General features: G+C 34.8%; 1 protein-coding gene across 3 annotated transcripts; it reads right to left on the bottom strand.

Moving 5' to 3' along the window:
* Nucleotides 1-9845: 9845 nt before the first annotated feature.
* On the bottom strand, nucleotides 9846-23583 carry LOC111515360 (uncharacterized). 3 transcript variants are annotated; one of them, XM_023171587.2, is made up of 2 exons: nucleotides 23213-23583; nucleotides 9846-12323 (listed from the first exon to the last, which is right to left on the bottom strand). In XM_023171587.2, the coding sequence occupies exons 1-2, from the start codon at nucleotides 23499-23501 to the stop codon at nucleotides 11287-11289; spliced, it is 1326 nt and encodes a 441-aa protein (XP_023027355.2). In that variant the 5' UTR covers nucleotides 23502-23583; the 3' UTR covers nucleotides 9846-11286. The 3 variants fall into 3 exon arrangements, with proteins under 3 accessions (XP_023027355.2, XP_074033833.1, XP_074033834.1); XM_074177732.1 differs by lacking the exon at nucleotides 9846-12323 and adding an exon at nucleotides 14795-15638 and having other exon boundaries at nucleotides 23213-23559; XM_074177733.1 differs by lacking the exons at nucleotides 9846-12323; nucleotides 23213-23583 and adding exons at nucleotides 14795-15638; nucleotides 16860-16994.
* Between the last annotated feature and the right edge of the window lie 850 nt (nucleotides 23584-24433).

Below are 24433 nucleotides of genomic sequence, written 5' to 3'. Positions count from 1 at the left end.
ATAACAATTAACAAAGTTACATCACATTATACACTGAAGAGGCACGAGTCTATAGCAGGGTCTTAACAAATATTCAAACAAATTGTAAACTACTAACCCAAAAAAGTGAATAAACGTGAGATAATAATAATCACATTAAACATCGTTGTGTTGTTTTGTCTGTTGGGTTGGCTTGATCCTTGTTCTGTATTTTTTGTTTAATTCTGTTTTTTAATTTATCTATTGTCTTTTGGGTGTATCAGTTTTCGTTCGCTATTTAGTATATGATTTTCCGTTCTTTGTTTCGGGCTTCATTGCTAAGTGGTATCCTTAACATTCTTTATATGAAATATGAATGCGTTATAGGCAGCCATTTTTTGTGATGGTGTATGGTTTGAATTTGTGGGTATGATGGAGCTTGTTTGTGTAGGTTTCCTGTATATTGCCATTTGAAATTGTGTTTTGTTGTGGTTATATCCGATGGTTATGTCTACACAAACAAGCTCCACCGTACCCGAAAATTCAAACCATACACCATCACAAAAAATGGCTGCCTATAACGCATTCATATTTCATATATAGAATATACCACTCAGTAATGAATCCCGAAACATAGAACGGAAAATCATATACCAAATAGCGAACGAAAACGGATACACCCAAAAGACAATAGATAAATTAGAAAACAGAATCAAACAAAAAATACAGAACAAGGATCAACCCAACAGACAAAACAACACAACGATGGACAGCATTTACGTACGTAGGACACCAAACCAAAAAACTAACAGATATCTTCAAGCCATTGAACATGAACATCACATACAAGCCAAACACGAAAATAACGCAAACAATAAACAGCTATGAAAAAGAAGGAGACAAAAACCAAAACGGGATATACAGTATACAATGCTCGGACTGCAACAAATTCTATATCGGCCAAACCAAGAAAAAACTGATCCAAAGGCACGATGAGCACAAAAAGGCATACATAAACCCAATAATATATAAATCAAACCTCGCAACACATGCCATATAAAACAAACATACTTTCCCCCTACCAGAGAACATAAAACTCATAAAACAAGTCAATAAGGGAAACCGCATGGACATTTGGGAAAACTCAAACATCCATAAATTTAACAGTCATAAATCACTTATCGAGGAACAAGTACAAATCAAAACACAAGACCTAACATTCCATATATTAAACAAATCAATACACACTCCTAGAAACAATAAACCTATAGAAGATCCAACACAAAGAATAGTACCTGATGTAATCCAAATACAGGCAAATTTACCTAAAGTACCTGAAGTAACTGTATTGAGACGTTCGGGCCGTATAAAAGGACACACAACAGGATGACACGTTCAGATAGAGTAGGGCCAGAGGATGACAGCACGACCAGCTGTCGAAAGCGCTCGCAGATAATTAACTAGAAGTTATGGAGCTTCAAATCATTTTTGTAACTTACATTAATAGTAATATATATATATATATATATATATATATATATATATATATATATATATAATATTATAAATAATTTATATTAATTTACAAGCGTTAAACATGAAAAATAAAGGAAAAAGTAAAAGTGAATTTAACACTATGATTTTTACAATATTAGTTTCAATTTAACAAATAAGAAAATTTATTTTAGTAGTAATTATAATCAGTTAGAATTATGATGATAAATCAATAATTTGTTTGACTATAATGTTTCTAAACATATTTTGAGTTATTGACCAACCCAGATCAATGAGTGTGTTATAACAATTTTCTAGTCGACATATGGATGTGAGAGGAGCTCTAGTAGTTCAATGTAAAACAGGGATATTTAATGTAACAGAAGAGCGCATTCTCCTTGGAGGCATATTAAATCTCAGTAAAGAAAGTAACGTTGGTGAATAAGTTTTATTATTGATAATTTTAAACAAAAACATCAAAATGTTAAGCATTCTTCGATCTTCCAAAGATATAATTTTGAATTCATGTCCAAGATGGGTAATTCTAACTAAATTTAATCGGGATATACATGATGCTTTTTATAATATAGGTATCTTAAAAATTTGTTTTGAATTTTTTCTAGCAAGAATAATGTAGTCTGGTATTCTCCTGATAAAAATTTTTCAATTCATATCTATATAATCGAAAACAAAGTGTGATAGTGAAAGGGCATAAGTCCAGTCCATCTATTGCATCGTCTGGAGTTCCCCAGGGTTTCGACTTGGGTCCTTTGTTATTTATTTTATTTATCAACAGTCTTGTAAAAAATATCACATCATCTTGCTACTTGTTGTTTGCAGATGACTTCAAAATTTTTAGAAGAATTTCAACAGTTGACAATTGTGTACATCTACAAAACGATATAAATAACATCGTTGAATGGTCAAAAAAAGAACAAATTGTTATTCAATGTTCCAAAGACTAATACTAAGACCATCTCCCGAAAAAAAAAACAGTATAACATATAACAAACAAGGTCTCAAAAATGTTTGGGTTTGTAGTTCGCAACTCTAAGCAATTAAACAATATTACCTGCATCAAATATTTCTATATCACTCTTATCAGAAGCATTTTGGAATATGCTTCTATTATCTGGTGTCCTCAATATAATTGTCACAAATATAGCATTGAAAGAGTTCAAAACAAATTCCTGAGATGTTTTCACTTCAAATAAACAAGTGACTTATGACCTTGCTATTTCCAAAGTAGTGCTATTTCAAAAGTACAGCATACAAACCCTCAAGAAAAGAAGAGTATTTGCATACTCAATATACTTGTACAAAATGATACATGGTGAAGTGGATGATCCCTGTCTTTTATCAAAAATCAATTTCAATGTACCTGCTTATGAAACTAAATTGTTTCTCACATTTTATATTAAATCGGCAAGAACAAATTATTATCAAAATGCCCCATAAAATGCTATGTGCAATGCCTATAATGATGTACAAAATGACTGTGATATCTTCTTCCAAAATTTTACTTTAGAAATAGGATGTATGAAATTGTATAACTCTTTTTGAATATTTTTTTATATAACTTTTTTGTCATTTTGTTGTATGTACAAATCTATTTGTGATATTTACCTTTCCTACTCTGTAACTGGGCCATGGTTTGTAGAGTTTGTAAACAAATAAAATAAATAAAAAACACATATTGCATAAAACTGTATTTATTCTGTCTACAAATTACAATAACAAGACATGAGTGTTTTTCTAAAAAACTTTAATGTTCATAGTGAACATACTTCGATAAAAAATATTTCAGAAAAAACATTTTCTTCCGAGTATTTATGAAAACCGTTCCTGAAGAAACATGAATTTAATAAATTGTATGCTATAAGCTGTGCCAAATGGACCCTCAAGTGATTAGAAAAATATCTTGATTGAATTAAAAGGCTCATATTGTTAGGAGAGAATAATTTTGTCCATTGGTGTTGTCCAGATTGGTGCTGAAGAGGAAATACAACATTTGTCTCATTCCGAACATTGATGTCTGCCATCGAGGATGACAGTGTTCCAAGTAACTGAAATTTCACCTCTTTCATACAGTGTCACCATTAAAGTGCGCACCATATGGGAAACTTTTTTTTCGAAAAGTTTCAATGAACTTCGGCACTTATTTGTGCTTTAAATTTAACTTAAAATGATGTGGCCAACTGCGACCCACTGACGTTCAGAGTTTGTCAAATTCAACTTTTTTTTTGAAAAAAATTGAAAAAGTGCATTTCTAGATCGAATTTAACAAAAAGTTACTTGAAACAGTTGTGTATGGCAATTTTATATCCATATGCCAAATTTTATGCAACTAGGATAAAGTTAACGTTTTGTTTATTTTTGACAGATATCCCCTTTATTTTAAAAAACAAGTTCGGTTAATTGTCATCAATTCATGTATACATAACAAACTCATCATGGAGTTTAACTTTTCTGATCTTATACGGACCTTTTTAGAGAGAAATTAAAAAATTTGCTATAAAAATTTTAACATGAGTGGTGCAAAGTTTCAATCACTTGGCTATTTTCTTAAACACACCTTTGATTTCGAAAAAGCAGAGGCAACTAAAAAAAAATGCAAATAATTTCGATAGAACTATTAATATTATTATAAATTTTAAACAACAATAATATTATAGAAAATACAAATGGGTACAAAAAATTACTTATTGATCTAAATGAGGTTGTCAAACACTTATAGCCTACATTTCAGTATGTCGTCCTCCACGTTCAATACAAATTATGGTCCTTCTACTGACATCTGCAACTGCATTTTTAATAAATCGGAGATTTATATTTGCACAGCACTCGCGAATGGTATTTTCCAGATGTTGTATGTCAGTAAATGGTCAACTTCAGTACACTTTTTGTTTCAGGTAACCCCACAAGAAAAAATCTAAAGGCGTCAAATCGGGTGATCTAGGTGGCCCATAATGTTCCCAGTTATGTCCAATAATCTCGCCTCTGAACATTTGTTGGCGGGACTGTTTTACAGCAACCGGGTGATGTATTGGTGCCCCATCAAGCTGATACCATAGGTCGTATTTAATATTTGAAGACATATTATCTGAAACTTCACTAACCTCATTATTTAAAAGGTTTAGAAAACCGACGGATGATAAATTTTCCCTAAAGAAAAATGGCCCAATCATTTGGTCATTAAGTATCCCACACCATATATCATTTTTAAAGGAATACTGATCACCACATTCAACTGTGAAATTGGGATTTTCTTGGGCCCACCATTGGCAATTTTGAGAATTTACCGTTCCTTCCTTCGTATTACAGAGCCCAAAATCACGGTCTAATAGAGTCTTGATGATTGAGAAAGGTCTCGAGAAGGAACTAGACATCATCAAAAATTATCTTCAACGGAATGGCTACTCCAAAGCGATGGTAGAAAAGACTTTGGCTAAAAGACAGCAGGAGCCTCGCAAGGAAGAGAAGCCGTCACAACCAGTGCTTGCACTTCCCTACATCAGAGGATTATCGGAGAGGATAAGAAGAATTGGTTCCAAGTACTTGGTGAACCCTAATTGCATTCCTAGGAGTATAGCAATGACTTTCAGATCACCACAGATGTGCCACTTGTGTTGTTCATATTTGATTGATTGGAGAAGTGTTTTCATATTTATATACGTTTCCTTCATGTGAACTGCATGACCTATAGGAATAGAGGGTAGCTGATTTCCATTATGCAGAAGTACAGCTTTTAAGCTTAGTTTTGAAGAGTCTATAAACAGTCTCCATTCAGATGGAGTGTGATCCAAATTCAAGCAGTCCATCAAACCATTAACATCAGAACAAACTACGAGGTTTTTTTTTTTCTCAAAAAAAGGAAGCAAATCTTTTTGACGCTGTCTGTACTGAGATATTTTCACATCATGTTTTAGAAAATTCCACTGTTGTAGTCTTGACCCTAACAGCTCAGCTGTTAGGGTCAAGGGTTGAAAACTCAATATACATATATATAATATAATCTGTTTTAAAAAAATCTGTTTTTCCGTTAACCAGCTGTCGCACCCCTACGAACGACAACCCTCAGAAGTCGAAACTTGTGCGATCTAAGGATCAACGAGGTCTTACCTTTTAACGTGTGATTCCTAACACGGGTTGGACGATAGCAAATGATGATCGATCGTTCAGACTAGGGCTTGAACCACCGACCAACACGGCAATCAATTCGAGTGAGTGAACAAAGCACCCAGGCCGAACCGCTTGGCTACCGACCGACTATACCTTGAAAACAAGAGCTAATATATAATTTTTATGGTCACTTTCGGTTTTAACACGTGGAAATACATTGAAATCATCTAATTTCAACCCCGAAACAAAAACTTTGTTGTGTTGTGTAGTCATCTCTCGGAGGAATCAGTCCAGTCATCACCCGAAGACGAAACATCGTGAACTAACGTGACTTGGAATCTCTACACTTTTAATTTTTTTTTTCATCCCTTTATTTTTATTTTGTTTTTATTTACTCAATTGTTCTATTTTTACTTGTAGTTTATTTCACTATTATTTCATTTCAGGTTTATTTTGTTTAATATATAATTGTTATTTTCAGCTATTCATTTTTAATTATTCTTTTTTAGTTGTTTCAGGGATTTCAAATCATTTTATATAGTAGACAATGGAAGTCCGAACTAGTGAAATAATTGGAATTGCACCAAAGAAAAGCAACTAGTGCACGTAATGATTTTCAAATAACACTCTATTTGCCAAAAACAATCCTGAAGTAAGTGATTACGTTTGATCTGATGAAAACATTACCTACTCCTTTACTGTCAACAGGCATTTGTTATTATAAACGACAACTATGGACATATTGTTTCGGAATCCACAATATGGAAAACGAAGATGTTTATATGTTTCTTTGGGATGAGTCAGTGGACCCCCCAAGAAACAGGATCTTGTCTTTTGAAGTTTATAAAGGAATCTGTTTCAACGGAACATCTAATTATGTATTCCGATCAGCGTGTTGGCCAAAACCGAAACATCAAGCTATCTGTTTTGTGTCAGTTCATTGTTTCTAGTCCTGATTACTCAGTTGAAAAATAGATCATACATTTTTGGTCAGTAGGCATTCATATTTGCCATGCGACCAGGACTTCAGTCTTGTGGAAAAAAAAATTGAAAAAGAATATCACAAATAGAAAAATTGATGTCGTCAACGTAAAAAAACGAAACACCCACCTGATCGACAATTTAGATTTACTTTATCCCAATGGAAACTGTATAAATGTCCTAAAAAAAAAGACATGTTGAATTTGTTAGATTATGTTCCACCCATTCACCGTGCATTTTATAATAGTCTTAAGGCCAATGCTCAAATTGATGTTGATTTCGCTAGCGATGAAGATGTTTAATAAAATTTAAAACCAAATATTTTTGTTTTTCTCTTTAAAACCGTTTGATTTTCATAGGGATCATCCACACAAAAAAGAAGAAAGTTGATCAGGAATTGATGATATTTCTGGGTTTACTCTTAAATTTGTCAGTGATATAATATGTAATGCACTATCTTTCATAATTAATAAATCCTATGAAAAAGGAAAATATCCAGAAGTTCTCAAAAACCTCAAAGTCTGTGCCAATATTTAAGGGTAAGAGATCTAGAAATGACGTCGGAAGTTATAGAAACGTGTGTATACAATCTCAATTCGCGAAAGTCCTCGAAAGCAGTTACAATACAAGGTTAAGCAATTTTATAGAACAAAATAATCTTATTCTAAATTGTCAGCATGGCTTCAGGCATAAAAAATCTACAGAAACTGCTATAAAAGAATTATGTAACCATATTTATTACTGCTTGAATGAAAAACAAAATCCAATAGCCGTTTATTATGACCTTAGTAGGGCTTTTGATACTATAGATCAGTGGTACCCAAACTATGGGTCGTGACCCACTAGTGAGTCGTGGGAGCAATTTAGGTGGGTCGCGGAAACAAATTAAAAATACTTAATACTTTTAAATTGTTTTTCCCATTTTGGATAAAGGCTAGGTTAGGTTAGGTTAGTATCCAGTTCTTTCCAACATAGCTTTAAAAGAGGTTTTCAACCACATATTTGTATGAGAGGACATTCTCCACTTTGGTATATTTAAAAAATAAATGTAGAAATAGGTTTGGCAACGGACCTGCATTTAAAGCTTTCATCTTTAAACACAGATTTAGAATCTCTTTTAAATCGTGAGCACCAGCTCCACAAGTCACATAAGTCTCATTTTTTGTATTCATTTAATTTTAGGATCCTGAACTAAAAGTTTTTTTTGTACTGTATTTCATCTTCAATTATATCATCTTTACCATTTTCTTTTAGAGGTGTATTCGTCAATAGAGAATTTTCACGATAATTTTATTAAAATATTATTAGTAATAATAAATATACTTAATATTATTCAATATGTGGGTCGCGAAAAAAAATCCATAATGAAGGTGGGTCCCCAAGCAGAAAAGTTTGGGAAACGCTGCTATAGATCACAGATTATTAATAGAGAAACTTTATAGGATAGGTATTCGAGGGGTGGCCAACACTTGGATAGAATCCTATTTAAAGGATAGGTCACAGACAGTGGTTGTAGACAAAGTGAAATCTAACCGATTAAAAGTAACAACTGGTGTACCTCAAGGCTCTATTTTAGGTCCTTCACCATTTATTGCTTTCATTAATGATATTATATATTCATGTATTATCAGTCAACATCAATAAAACTTGTTTTATGGTGTTTCAACAACAAAATATCAGTCTTGACCATAGTCCATTAATAAGAATGGATCATAGGTCCATAGAGCAAGTAAAATATTGTAAATTCCTTGGAGTATACATAGATCAGAAGCTCACATGGAATGTTCATACAGATCATATTGTATCCAAACTAAGCAGTGCTTGCTTTGTTATTCGACAACTACAAGGAACAGTATCTCTGGAAACTCTTAAGCTAGCTTATTATAGTCTTGTTCAGTCCACACTGAGTTATGGTCTTATTGTTTGGGGCAATTCTGCTCATATTCAAAAGGTGTTTATAATACAGAAAAGAATTTTAAGATGTATGGTGAGAGCCAACCCTCGAGAGAGCTGTAGAGAAATCTTTGTTCGTTTGAGAATTCTAACTCTTTCATGCTTATTTATATTTAATAACTCTTGAGGTGAAAAAACGGCACTTCAGCCATGAGAGGGGTTTTATGATCCACAATTATAGTACACGCAACGCTAATTGTATACGTTTGCCATTCTCTCGCTTATCACTGGGACAGAGTTCATATATGTATCAGGGAATTATTTGCTATAATCACACAGTCACACTAATGGGTGAAATTGAGAGCTTTAAATTAATTAAATCTAAATTGTTTGATCTTTTATGTTCAAATGCCTTTTATTCAATGGACGAGTTCTTAGCATTCTGTTCATAGTATATATAAATTGGTATAGGGTAGCTTATGCTTTTATTTTTATACTAATTGTATTTGTTGTATGTCTGACTAGTTCGATAAGTTTTAGGGAGACAAGTTTATATGCTGTATCTTGTAAAACTTCAGTGATGAATAAACATATCTATCTATCTATCTATCTATCTAATGTGCTGAAAATAAATTTTGTTACGGTTTTGGCTTTTGTAGAATCTTTCTCATAAAAATAGCCATTTTTTATTTTCCATTTATCTCAATTTAAATAATTTGGGCTTAGTCCATTATTGCGCTGAAGGCCTCATATATATTTTAAGCGTATTGTTTTTCGTGGTGTTCTTATATTGGACTGAATATTCATTAGGTAGTTAAGTAATGTACTTTTATCTCGAAACAGGCGTTTGCTCACTTATCGAGTATCATCTATGCAAAAAAAAATATTCACTGTAAAAAGTTCTCATTATTGTTTGCTTTTTGTATTACACTGTCATTTCCATATACCGGGTGTCCCACATTTTATGTGACAGGCAATATCTGGTTTGTTGAAGGAGATACACAAAAATGTTTCATACAAAAGTTTTAGGAGTTCATGAGAGCTATATTTTGATATAGGGTGTTTGGTGTAGGTGCTACAGACCAAAATTCCATGTTTTAAAATAGAACGCCCTGCATATCATTACATATTCAGATCCTACGTTAAATTCTGATATCATTTCATGTTTGGTTTTTGAAATTCGGTTACGGCGTTGTTGAGTTATTGCTTAAAATGTAAAGTCTTGAGAACGACTATTATTTTTAAAAATATCTCATACAATTATTGTCTCTGCATCAGATCACATGAAAATTAGTCAAAATTTTGGGTGTTCGAAGTAATGGTTTCAATTTTGAGTTGTGGAATTCAGTCAGGAATCATTTTGAACATGAAACAATTGCGAAATTGAAAGAGGTGTGTTTGAAAACAAATCTTTAATTAATAACAATGTAAATAATATAACTTGATAAATCATTTCATAAGAATGGTAGGTACCTAGAAACAAGTCATAAAAATTGTTCAAAGTGATGCCCATTAGATATTATACAGGCTTCGAAACGTAGAATCATTTTTCTCGTACAAGTCGCTCTTATAATATCAGGCGTAATATCACTGCACGCTAGTCGAATTTTCATTTTCAGATCATCCACATTCAAAGGGGGAGTAGTGAAAACAATATCTTTTAAATAACCCCATAGGAAAAAATCAAGCGGTGATAAATGTGGGGAACGAGCCGGCCACCGAATTGGACCCTTATTACCAATCCATCTATTCGGGTACGTTCTATCCAGATATTCAGTAACAACCTGTGAATTGTGAGGAGCAGCACCATCTTGTTGCCACCAAATTCCTTGTCGTTCTGATATGGGAATATCTTCCATTAACTGGATCAAATCATTTTCTAGAAAATGTAAATATCGCAATCCATTGAGATTTTCATTGAAAAAGTAAGGTCCTATGATGCGGCCATTGAACAATCCACACCATACATTAATACCCCAAGTAGTTTGAAAATTACTTTCGCGGACCCAGTGGGGATTTTCTTGAGACCAATAGTGACAGTTATGTCGATTCACAACTCCATTATTGTGGAATCGCGATTCATCGCTCCACAAAATTTGACTGAATATGTTAGGAATTTCATGTAATATTACCTGAATTCAAGCAATGAATTCAAGTCGTCGTTCAAAGTCCGTGGGTTTCAAACCTTGTACCAACTGAATTTTGAATGGGTGGTATTTATTTTCTTTCAGAATTCTCTGTACATTAGATTTACTCACACCGACTTCTTCTGCAAGAGTACGGATAGAAACATGTGGATGAATAATAATATAAGCCAACACATTGATCTCTAAATCTTCAGTTCTAACAGATCTCGTATGATGACGATGCTTTATAGTAGAAGGAAATGACCCAGTTTGCAATTTTTCTACAACTCTCGAAAAAGTTATTCGTGACGGAATGGGTCTGTCTGGAAAACGTTCTTGGTACAGACGTTGTGCTTGACGGCAGTTTTTCTGACATTCCCCAAAAATTAATAACATATCAATGCAATCACTTGGACTAAACGCGAAAGGCATACTGGAGTTTTCGCACAAAGAACACAGTTACTGTTTTGCAAAGAATCACTGAATCGAACTGACAAGTAGATACAATTCAACAACATTTGTTACTATGGCATCAACAAGCATAAGCTACTTGATGAAATTGTGCAATATAAAGCAATTCACCCCAGGAATCTGGGCACCTGCGCGTACTCTCTTTTCATTATCAATAATTGATATTATTATTATCATGTGAAAGCATTATGAATGAGTTTTTTCATAAGCTTCCAAATTATTGCTTTGAATAAATGACTTTTTACACTGGCTTTTCAGTAGTATGTATCCTTTCATGGGTTTTCAAACTACTACTTTGAGTGAATGACTTCAAGCAGATTTTGCACTGATATGGTTTTATTCCAGTATGTATCCTTTCATGAATTTTCAAGTAATTACTGTGAGTAAATGACTTCTGGCAGATTTTACATCGAAATGGTTTTTCCTCACTATGAGTTTTTTCATGGAATCTCCAATAACTACTTTTAGAGAATGACTTCAAACAGATTTTGCACTGAAATGGTTTTGTTCCAGTATGTACTCTTTCATGAATTTTCAAATCGTAACTGTGAATAAATGACTTTTGGCAAATTGTACACTGAAATGATTTTTCGACAGAATGTCTTTTTTCATGGGCCTTCAAATAACTACACAAAACAAACGACTTTGGGCACATTTTACACTGAAATGATTTAATCCCAGTATGAGTTTTTTCATGTGCTTTCAAATTACTTTTATTGATAAACGGTTTCAGGCAGATTTTGCACTGAAATGGTTTTATTCCAGTATGCGTTCTTCCATGAATTTTCAAATAATTACTGTTAACGAACGACTTTAGACAAATTGTACACTGAAGTGATTCTTCGATAGAATGTGTTTTTTCATGGATCTTCAAATAACTACACAAAACAAACGACTTTAGGCAGATTTTACATTGAAATGGTTTTTCCTCACTATGAGTTTTTTCATGGACTCTACAACACCTACTTCGAGTGAATGACTTTGAGCAGACTTTGCACTGAAATGGTTTTTCACCAGTGTGAATTCTTTCGTGGGCTTTCAAATTACTTCTTCGACTGAATGACTTCAAACAAATTTTACATTGAAATGAATTTTCCCCTGAATGAGTATGTACATTGGACCTCTCTGTTGTATCTACCATCTCGAGTTTCACAATATTATCGTTTGCAGTGCCGAACTCCTTTTGACATAACGCTGATGACTTCTTTTCATTGAAGCTATCTTCTCTCTTCTCGATGACTGTTTCATCCTCTGTTTTGATAAAAACGTTCCCAAAACCTGTAAAAAATTATTAATGAAGAAACAAACAAACTAAATTATTTGTTTGGAGGAAATATTCATTTTTCACTTTTTTACTGTCGATTTATCTTCACAGAAAATTTTCTGCATATGCAATTGGCAATACAACTGAAACAGTCGACCTTCAATATTGGAACGGGCAAACTTGCAGACCGGTTTCGGGCTCCTTAGCCCCTCGTCAGTGTAAGAATGGAATGTCATTGACTTTAGGTCGATGATGGTGACCATCATCGACCTAAAGTCAATGATATTCCATAATTGAAAATCGAAATCCTTTCAGAGTATTTAATTTCATTCCAATGCTTGAAGACTGGCAGTAAACAAATCTAAAGAAATGAACTTTAAATGTTCAAGCCAGTCCATTCAACCTACTGTGTAGGTATATCCGAGACTGGCTTGAACATTTAAAGTTCATTTCTGTAGATTTGTTTACTGCCAGTTTTCAAGCATAGCCCACTAACTAATAAGAAAGTTTTTCTTCCTTATTCAGAGGAATCGGTCAATTTTTTTTTTTTTTTTTAATATACTTTATTGTCTGAAGAATAAATTCTTATTGACAAAGCCTTGTGCGAAATATAAATAACATATACATGAAATCACAAAAGTAAAATCACTAAAAGTAGGTTATAACATGAACTGAAAAGAGACATGTAAATAATAACAAACGTTCAAGATATAAGAACATGGTCAACAAAATGTAAATAAATCAATTTAAACTAAATTGAATGAAATGAAATCAATAAAATACCGTAGATATTACAGTTAGTCTTCTCAATTAAAATTATCATCATAGAATTCTGCTAAGCTATAATAAGGTCTCCCAGAGAGCAAGTCTTTCAACTCTTTCTTAAGAGCTCTAAGGTCATTTATGGTTCTTATGGTTCTTATTTCGGATATGCAATTGGTTAATACCTCGTCCACTAGATGGAGTGACATTTTTGTTGTTCGCTTCAACTTAGGACGAGGAATGAAATACTCCAAAAGAATTTCGATTTTCAATGCCCGCCCCCCTTAGTCGCCGTTGGGCGGCTTGATGATTTGATTTTACTAATAATGAACCTAAATTCTGAGACACCAACATTTGAAAGTGCGAATAGTAAAATTCATCATGAAACTTTGTCAACACTTTCAAACACCCGGTACAGCGACTTATTCTGAGGATATGAGAATACTATGATCAAGTTTACCAAGGAAGAACCTCATTTCAGTATTTTGCGCAGAGCAACATAATTCCCAAAGGTTTTCTAGTGAAATCGTGTCCTAGGTGAAAGAGCCAAACGCATATTCTCAAATTATTGGCATTCTTGAACCAACATAACATTTTATCTACAGTACAATTCGGTTTTCAAACTTCTAAACGCACAAGTGATGCAATTTTCAACTTTTTAAATGAACTATATGTTGGCCTAAACGATGGAAGAGCTATTGGAGCAGTATTCTGCAATTTTTCAAAAGCATTCGACTGTGTTAATCACAGAGTACTGCTCAAAAAATTATATTGCTATGGATTTAGAAGAGTGACACTCGACTGGTTTGCAAGCTATCTTTCGAACCGAAATCAGACTGCTAAAGGTCGAGACACACATAACCGCACCGAGCCCGCACCGCGTCCTCCCCGAGCAGAGATAGCGACACGGACAAATGTTGGTGACGGTGGTAGGAGAACACACTAGCCCGTCACCGTTCCGGGTGACGGTCGTTAGTATATCTTAGTACACTACTCAGCGCGGTGGTTTTGTCTGTTTCGGTCATGTTCTCAAAATTTCGAAATAGTGATTTGGCAATGATTGCCTTGGCTCTACAGGAAGGAGATGAAGAGGCAACTTTGAGGGGACGAAGAAAGAGGATTTGGGTTGACAGTGCATGGAAATCAAGACCCATTGAAGGAGAATTTAATACCCTGTTTCCCCGTCTCATGGATGATGAAATCAAGTTCTACGGATATTTTCGAATGACACAAAATACTTTCTATCTTCTTCTTAACAAATTGCAAATAACACTAAAGAAAAACGACACTTTCTGGAGGACATGTATTCCACCAAGAGAACGTCTGGCTGTGTGCTTAAGGTTAGTGCCAACTTTTTTTTGTCAAATACTCATTTTTAAAAGATGATTACCATTTTTACGCAGGTTTCTTATTCGTATGCCATATCACCTACTGATAAAACTCAATGTCTCAAAAAATATATCATGTATATTCAATTCAATGTATTGTAATAAAATAAATCAAAATGCAGTTCGATCTTACAACCGCAGGTTTTATAATAAGCTATCATTGAAGATGTTAGTTTTGTAAAAAGCTCATATTACAGAATTCAGTATCATTTAACAATTCAGAATTATATTACAGAATAATTTTGGAAACAGCTCATTTACCAAATTTTCTGTTATATTTTCTGTATTTTGTAAAATTTTATTAGTCTAATAAAAGGTAAAGAACACATACGATGTATTGTCAAAAAACCAATACTTTAATATGTAAACATTTTTACAAATCAAAGAACGATGTAGAACAATCCATATGAGGAGAATTCTCATGAGGAGATTCGTTGGTTAATGACGAATGTGAGGTGCTACTGCTGCCTGCGGCTGTTGCAAATGAGGGCAGGTCCGCCATATCCAACCCAAGCGGGTTTGTTGTTATTCGGTTTAATTGCTTCAACTCAAACTCCTGTACAGTGGCAAATATTGCAGTTTTTGCTTGGTTCAGCAATATAGGATCCAGAGATTTTAGAGTAGGAGCCAAGCTGGCAAGAAAAATATCTACAGGGTGCTGCGGAGGATTGGTTGCACATATTGTTTGGTTCCTTTCTGTTTCTTTTTCAGCTAATATGTACGCCATAAGTTGGCTCGAAGGAGACTCGTGAGCAGTTTTCTGAACATTGGCTCCAGTTCGTTTTACATTCACTGGCCTAGCAAAGTAGTGCTTTTTTCTTGGAGTAGCTTGCGTGCGCCCAGCTAGAGGAACTGGAGAAGTAGGCTGAACTATAGTTTGAGAATTGCCAGAACACTGTGAAACCTCCTTTTGGCTCTCAGCCTCACTTTCTGGATCAAGTTCAGACTCTTCCATCCTTGGGTTCAATTCTGAATCATCCGTTTTCTCTTCACATGAGGGAACATTCGACAAGGTTTCTCTGCCCATAATATGAGGAAGCAAAAAGTCTAATACTTCTTCATATTTGTATTTTTGTTTTTTGGCTGCAGCTTGACCTGATTTTGTCTTCCTCTTCTGTAGAGTCCGACGGAACTGGTCTCGAATTGAAGCCCACTTTTTTTTGCACTCTTCTGGCCCTCCTGGAAACAAAAAATATTCTTTAATAGTTTAGTAGAACCCCCTTCCCCTAAATAAAGGGACAGAGCAGCTTCAGTAAATTTTTTTGGTCAATCCGAATGGACTTGATTTTACCTATACTTATTTTTTTACAAAATAAAACCATGTTTGCATAAGTCTTAATAACACAAATACTTTTTTTTCAGGTTCCTTGCAACTGGTGATACTTTCAAGACTATTTCATTCAGCTACAGGATGGGAAGATCCACTGTAGCTTCTATCATTCACAGTACATGTAAAGCAATTGTGGACGTTATTTTAAACGAGGTCATGCCTGTGCCAGATGAAGCAAAATGGAACACTGTTGCCTCCGAGTTCTGGGAAAAGTGGCAGTTCCCCAACTGTATTGGTGCCTTAGATGGGAAGCATGTTACAATTCAAGCTCCGAAGTTATCGGGAAGCCTGTACTGGAATTACAAACACACATACTCCATTGTACTTCTTGGTTTAGTTGACCCATGCTACAACTTCATTGTAGTAGATGTGGGAGGTTATGGAAAAAACTCGGATGGAGGAATTTTTTTAAACTCGAATTTCGGTAGAGCTCTGGAGCATGGCCAGCTCAATGTTCCTAACAGTAGAACACTACCCGGAAGCAATGTTGAACTGCCAATGGTCATTGTAGGTGACGAAGGCTTTCCTCTCAAAAATTATATGATGAGACCTTACCCAGGAAAAGGTTTGACAGATGAAAAGAGGATATTTAATTATCGTCTAAGCAGAGCAAGAAGGATTTCTGAAAATGCGTTTGGAATTTTAGTACAGAAGTTTCGCATATTCTCTCGGCGGTTACAAGGAAAACCGGAAAACATATCAACTTTAATACTAGCTGCTTGCACCCTTTACAATTTCATAAGACAAAATGAAGGAAGTAACATGGCAGCATCAACTGATAACACTGAGGATATTGAAAGCACCACAATTGCTGGAGGGGCCTGCAGTCTTCAAGACCTACCCCGTCTACGAGGAGGATCAACGAGAGCAGCATTTGATTTGCGTGATAAACTCAAAGACTTCTTCAACTCTCCTGTTGGAAGTGTAGAGTGGCAAGAAAGGGCTGCACTGAGAATATAAGACACCCAACTAACGTTTGCACTTTTACCTTACAAATTTGAATAACTTCAACCTTTCTGTGTACATTCATTTGACACACCAACTACGTACTATAAAAACATGTAACATACCTGGCACTTTTAGTGTTTCGGAAATTATTTTCCATATCCTTTCCTTGTATTCGGTATTCCGATACTTAACATCACTCTGATCGTACAAAACAGGAAATTTCCGCACTTCTTCAATCAGTTTTTCGCCCTCCATGTTGAACGTGGCCGCACCGTCACCGTCAAAAAGTAAACTGAGCTAGCCTGTGACGGTGCGGGCTCTCTGCGGTCTCCGAGCACGGCCGCGGTGCTGGCGCGGTGCGGAGATATGTGTCCCTACAGTTAAAATACCTTATTTTTCTTTCTTGCCGTAGCACGTCCAACACTCGGCCGTGTGTTGGTGCGGGCTCGGTGCGGTTATGTATGTCCCGACCTTAAATTGCCGAATTGTTCCTCTGATATCTCAAAAATAAACTGGGGAGTTCCCCAAGGATCCGTTCTTGGTCCAATTTTTTTCCTTATTTACATTAATGACCTTAGTAAGATTGATATACATGGAACCTTTACCATGTTTGCAGACGATGCCACCATACTATGGCATGGAAGTGATATAGAAATTCTGAAAGAGCGTATCTTTCTAGACTTACAGAAAGTTAAAACCTGGTGTGACTGAAACTATCTTTGCTTCAACGGAAATAAAACCAAAATCCTGACCTTCAAGTTCAATTATGAAAATCTGACCTTGAATGAACAAATCATAAATAACAATACCAGCATAAAATTCTTAGGTATATACGTTGATGATAAATTACGATTTGATGACCATGTAAGGAGCATAAACAAAAACCTAGCCTCGGGCTGCTATGCAATCAAAGATATCACTACAGAACTCGGAACAAGGGCAGGCAGAATGGCTTACTTTTCTCTCATCGAATCACACTTAATGTACGGCATTTTGTTCTGGGATTTTTGCTGTTATCAGCTAATGAGCTCAGTATTTGTCTTACAAAAAAGAGCTCTCAGATATTTATCAAAAGCTGAGTCCAGGGATCAGTGTAAACCACTTTTTATAAAACATGGAATTCTGACCCTATAAGAATTTTTATCTTTGAGACAGTGTGCTTGATGCATAAGAAAAAATCTAATATGACAATTGTAAGACCATATAATACTCGTAAAAAAGACGACTTACCCCTACCGCTACCAAAAACGACATTAACCAAACACTCTCTCATATTTGAGAGTAAAAAACTCTTCAATCATCTGCCGAGTCAAGTAAAAATATATCATGCCCGAGAATCTTTCGGAAAACCGTCAAAAGCATATTTTTAACTAAAGGATACTACAGCCTGCAGGAGTATTATAGTGACAGTATCTTGGGCTAACTGTAGCTTTTTGCATTTCATCTAACGGGTGATTTTTTAAGAGCTTGAGAACTTTAAAAAAAAAAAACGCATAAAATTTGCAAAATCTTATCGGTTCTTTATTTGAAACGTTAGATTGGTCCATGACATTTACTTTTTGAAGATAATTTCATTTAAATGTTGACCGCGGCTGCGTCTTAGGTGGTCCATTCGGAAAGTCCAATTTTGGGCAACTTTTTCGAGCATTTCGGCCGGAATAGCCCGAATTTCTTCGGAAATGTTGTCTTCCAAAGCTGGAATAGTTGCTGGCTTACTTCTGTAGACTTTAGACTTGACGTAGCCCCACAAAAAATAGTCTAAAGTCGTCAAATCGCATGATCTTGGTGGCCAACTTACCGGTCCATTTCTTGAGATGAATTGTTCTCCGAAGTTTTCCCCCAAAATGGCCATAGAATCGCGAGCTGTGTGGCATGTAGCGTCATCTTGTTGAAACCACATGTCAACCAAGTTCAGTTCTTCCATTTTTGGCAACAAAAAGTTTGTTAGCATCGAACGATAGCGATCGCCATTCACCGTAACGTTGCGTCCAACAGCATCTTTGAAAAAATACTGTCCAATGATTCCACCAGCGTACAAACCACACCAAACAGTGCATTTTTCGGGATGCATGGGCAGTTCTTGAACGGCTTCTGGTTGCTCTTCACTCCAAATGCGGCAATTTTGCTTATTTACGTAGCCATTCAACCAGAAATGAGCCTCATCGCTGAACAAAATTTGTCGATAAAAAAGCGGATTTTCTGCCAACTTTTCTAGGGCCCATTCACTGAAAATTCGACGTTGTGGCAGATCATTCGGCTTCAGTTCTTGCAGGAGCTGTATTTTATACGGTTTTACACCAAGATCTTTGCGTAAAATCTTCCATGTGGTCGAATAACACAAACCCAATTGCTGCGAACGGCGACGAATCGACATTTCACGGTCTTCAGCAACACTCTCAGAAACAGACGCAATATTCTCTTCTGTACGCACTGTACGCATTCGTGTGGTTGGTTTAATGTCCAATAAAGTAAACTGAGTGCGAAACTTGGTCACAATCGCTTTAATTGTTTGCTCACTTGGTCGATTATGTAGACCATAAATCGGGCGTAAAGCGCGAAACACATTTCGAACCGAACACTGATTTTGGTAATAAAATTCAATGATTTGCAAGCGTTGCTCGTTAGTAAGTCTATTCATGATGAAATGTCAAAGCATACTGAGCATCTTTCTCTTTGCACCATGTCTGAAATCCCGCGTGATCTGTCAAATACTAATGCATGAAAATCCTAACCTCAAAAAAATCACCCGTTATAAGATTAAATTATCTGTATTCTATATTTATCTGTGATTTCATCGAAAGATGTTTTGTTCTTTTTACAACTAGACCAAAGATATATGTCTTATCTATTGTTTATATCTGCAAATTTTAACCATTTTACATAAATCACTGACAAATTAATAATTTAATAGTTTACATAATTAATTAATGTAAACCATGCTTTGTCAACAAGAGTCTTTCCTCTTAGACAATAAAGTACATTGATTGATTGAATTACCACCGTTGGAAGAGGTCAACTCTCATGCAGGATGCCAAAGAACGATTTGAAGAAATAAGAACAGACCATGGAAGAGGATCATGGATCAATCTTCGACAAGATTGACAGCACATGCTTGAAGATCCGTCAAGACAAGGAGAATACCCACAACATAAAGTGGGGGAATTTGGTGAGGAAACATTCCCCAAATGAAGACCGAAAACAGGACCACTACGAACCCGCCAAAGTCATCAACATGTGTTCCCAACCGCTCACGGACATAGAGGAACCCTTGTTATGGAAAGGTCTCAACTTCGCCATTGCACCAAAATTTGGAGATAATTACTACAATGGAAGAATTTGAGTGGAAAATTATAGAGAACTTCTGGATCGAGAACCAGTTCCAACATCTAACATCAGCAATGAAGAACGAAGAGCTATGAACAGCCTACGGAGAGGTAACACCATCAAGATCCTACCTGCAGATAACGGAAACGCAACTGTTGTGATGGAAACTGATCTCTTCGAACAGAAGGGGCAATATACAAAGATCGCAAGGGATCCTACTGCATCAATTGAACTTAATAAGCCCTCACCTGTATGGACTATCCAAAATCCGCAAGAAGGGTGTTTCGCTCAGACCAATCATTAGTTACAGAGATTCAGCTACTCAAAATTGATCTAGATTTTCAACACACTTTTATTAGCGTCACCTGTATGTATGTATGTTTGTTTGTAACTTTCCTTGCTTGATCCATTCGCGGGCAGATGGCGCTGTACCCAACCTCCTTGATATATCGACATTATTGCTTGATCGATTCGCGGGCAGATGGCGCTGTACGCAACTTTCTTGATATATCAACATTATTGCTTGATCGATTCGCGACAGGTGGCGCTGTATGTAAACTCCTTGATTTAACTCAAACTCACTTTACACGTATTTCTTCATTTGTAAAAAGTATTTTTTTTATTAACAAGCGCACCTGCTGCCTTGGGCTTGGTAGCTGATTTCAGGCTCTCTCTACGGAATCGGAAAATATCAATGGTTATTTTTTCAAACAATATATGGCTGATTGATCCCAAAGTTTAGATAAAATAAATATAGTTTAAAAAGACAAAAAACACGCTTTTATAGCATACGAAACTAAAAAATTAAAAATAAATATATGTAATTTAAAAAACTAAAAAACACGCTTTTAAAGAACATCGAACTAAAAAGTTGAAAATATTTTTTTAATAAACTTAAAAAAGTGTGGACGCTTTGTGCCATATTTTTTGTATATCAAGCTTTTTAGTTCGATGTTCTTTGAAAGTGTGTTTTTTAGTTGTTTGAACTATATTTATTGCTTCAAATTATAAACAAAAAAAATTCATATGTTCCGAATTAAAGGAAAAACATCTTTCAAAGATCTTAGTCATACCTAGCTTCTCATTTATATAATCTCGTCCCACATCATATAAAAAATATCAGGAGTACCATTCAATTCAAAAATAAACTGAAAACCTGGTTATTGAGCTTGCCAAGGCTTCAGATACACCAGTACGTTGATATGAAAAATGTTTACTATCACAGTGACATGCACAGAAACTGATTCACATCTTTATACAGAAAATTTGAAGATATAATTAAATTAATATGTCTAATACTCCTTCTGGAATGTCTTACCTTTTAATAATAATAATAATAGCCTTCATTACCCAACAGTTAAAAACCATTTACAGGGTTAACTAAGCATGTTGAAAAAGTACCATAGCTCCTTATAATTACAAAGTTACAATTTGAGAAAATGAAGTTACAAAATGAATAACAAAATTATATTATAAAATAAAAAAACTATATCAGAAAATTAAAAATTCTCCACGAAATACTGAAATGCTGTGTTAACAATATATTCTAGGGAATAAAAATTGATATCACAAATATTTGAAATAAAATTGAAATTATTGCAAATGCTAAAGATAGGTGACTTGAGATACAAATTGGTTCTGGCCAGTTGGTTGTAAAAAGTTGTTGTACTTCTAGTTCTAAAATGAAGCACACAGAAATTTATAAGAGATAACACCTCCATAGCATCCACATTATTGTGACAGTAATTTATACAGAAAAATTATTCCAGCAAGATTTCTGCGTAATTCAAGACTTTCAATATTGAATGTTATGTTAAGAGAGTCACATGATGGATAGATACCATAAGCTTTCAAGTAAATAAACTTTAGGAAATGACGTTGAACTTTTTCAAATAATGTATTATAGCAATTGTAGAATGGAGACCATAGAACGGAGCCATATTCTTATTTTGGGCTACATAAAGAGTAAATGGAGCAGATACGTTTGAAAATGATCTACAATTGTGAACTATGAAGCCATAAACTCTCAAAGCTTCACTTACTTTTGGTGTAATGTGGTTGGAAAAAGACAAATTTTGATCAAAACATGCACCAAGATCTTTAATTGAGTTACTTCGTGATAGTGACCTCTAAAAATGTTGATATCTTTGAGTTGTGGTACCAAAATTTGGTTTGGAGTTAGGTGATACTTGGAGGCTTCCCACACTTTAGCGTAATCTCTGTTACTTCAATAAAGGGTGATAAAAAGATAGTTTTTTCGTTTGCTTGAAAAAGTGAATGCAAACTAATTATTTCAAATAGAACACCCTGTGTATTATTACAAATTCAGGAAGTTGTTAAAATTTGCTTTCTTTCAATGTATATCATGCATATACACAATCAGTCAAGTCTTGGATCAGCATTTATTTATGAAAATGTTCCTTCAGAATGGTGTTCTCATTCGGTATTTTGTAAGCAGGTCATATTTACAATTTGACATTAATGTTGTGACATTCTTCTAATAATACTGACATTTTCACCACTTCAGAAGTTTCAAATACCTCCAAAACGATGCAACAAAACTATTCAAACGAAGTTTTCATGAATTTGTTTATTATTTTTGGACAGTGTGCTAAAATCAACAGCAGAACATGTAGAAAGTTCAACAAAAGCTATCCAAATCTACGGTTAATGAACCTCAAGCAATTTATGTGGGCTACATACATTCGATTAGCTATTCTTCTATGTTGGTACACTCGTCTCAAACATATGTTCACAGTTTCAGCTGTTTAGTTTGTTGATGAGAGGCAAAAAAGTTACAAGAGATTTGCGTGTACGGTGTTTTTCTGCTATCGAAAAAAATTGGTCAAAGAATTAGTGTCAAATATTGTGAGGAGAATTGAAAACAATTGCAATGTTGACAGTGGCATACGGTGATTGTACTCTGAGTCGGAAAAATGTTTACAAGTGGTACAAGCTTTTCAGAGAAGGCCGAGATGTGATTCTAATTCGGTGATGTTCATTCCAGTGTGGATATCAAAGCAACAAAAAGTTAACCACCTAATCGTTTTGAATTGGATTGGAAAATTAGTGAATGCAAAAAAACCTTTATCAGACTACAGTACCTGTGGTGAAGCAAAATGTGGGTTTTGAATCATGAGTCATACCTTACCCTGTATATCAAGAAACTCATTTTGAGGGCCTTCACTTATGTCTTCTATACATTTTTCTGATTTGGGTTCATGGTAAACACCAATAACATTTTCACCTTTAATCTGATCTATATCGCATTTTTCTTGGAAGTTTTGGGTAACCATTTCACTACCAAACATATCATATTTTCCACACTCACGGACCATTTCAGTTTCACTTGTTTCACATTTCATGATATTTGTTTCAAAAATCACTTTATCAGATTCAAGCTCTCTTTTAATAATTTTTTCAGAATCATCGGTAGCCATTATCTTTGAATACAGATGATTTGTTTTCAATCAACAACGAATTATTTTTTATCAATTTAGTCACAGTGTTGCCAACTGAATGAACTATGCTACCTATGAAACAAAATTCCGTTTCTTCTTCTTATTTTTCAATTAATGGCTTCATCTGCCAGGGATATCCAGCCAGGAGTTCCAGAATCATGTTGCTACTACAGTGGAGCCCACACTGAAGTGGATCTAAGTCGTACCCAAACCCCACCTGGGTTTGAGCTGAAAAAAAGTTCTGTAATTTGAAGTCAATTAAGAAGCAATGACCGACTGCACTAGAGTATAAGCAGTAATGCAAGGTGATGATGCACTACGGTTATGTGTATGGGCACTACGATCAGCTCTCTCTTAATGATTCTTCCACAATCATCGGTGGCCATTATCTTATTTTGATAATGAGGATTTGTTTTCAATATGGAGGGTAGAGGAAAGGAGAACCGCCTCTGTATAGTCTGTGTATGAAAAAGTGTTAGTTAAAATGTGCTTAATTAAGGGTGGTGCTACAATAGCAAAAGGGTAAATTTTAAAGAAGGCGCTGAAAGTTTTCAGAATAGGATAGAGAAATAAGAAAGGATGAAAGAAATTCCGTCGTTATGGCGCACTTTTCAAAATAAGCATAAAATGAGAAGCGAAGTTTCAGAATCAATTGTTTGCTTGCCATTTCTTAATCTTGATCAATATAACATTTAGTAAGTGATTCATGAATGAAATGCGCGAATTACAGTTGAATAAGTAGAGAATACAAGTTCTTGAAAAGGAAAATAATAAAAGAGTGTATTTCATAAATGTCAGTTTCAAAATATATGTAAGAATTAATGTTAATAACTAATGAAGAATATGAATTTCATTAACTCGGACTTCCATTGTCTAATATGATATGATTTGAAATCTCTGATATGACAAAT

Source organism: Leptinotarsa decemlineata, unplaced genomic scaffold (assembly GCF_025532065.1).
Source record: "Leptinotarsa decemlineata unplaced genomic scaffold, Ldec_3_MD MMD2_tig00003192_RagTag_RagTag, whole genome shotgun sequence".
Classification (NCBI taxonomy): Eukaryota; Metazoa; Arthropoda; class Insecta; order Coleoptera; family Chrysomelidae; genus Leptinotarsa; species Leptinotarsa decemlineata.
The sequence above is the reverse complement of the archived record's forward strand: the minus strand, read 5'-3'. Positions and strand labels throughout refer to the sequence as shown.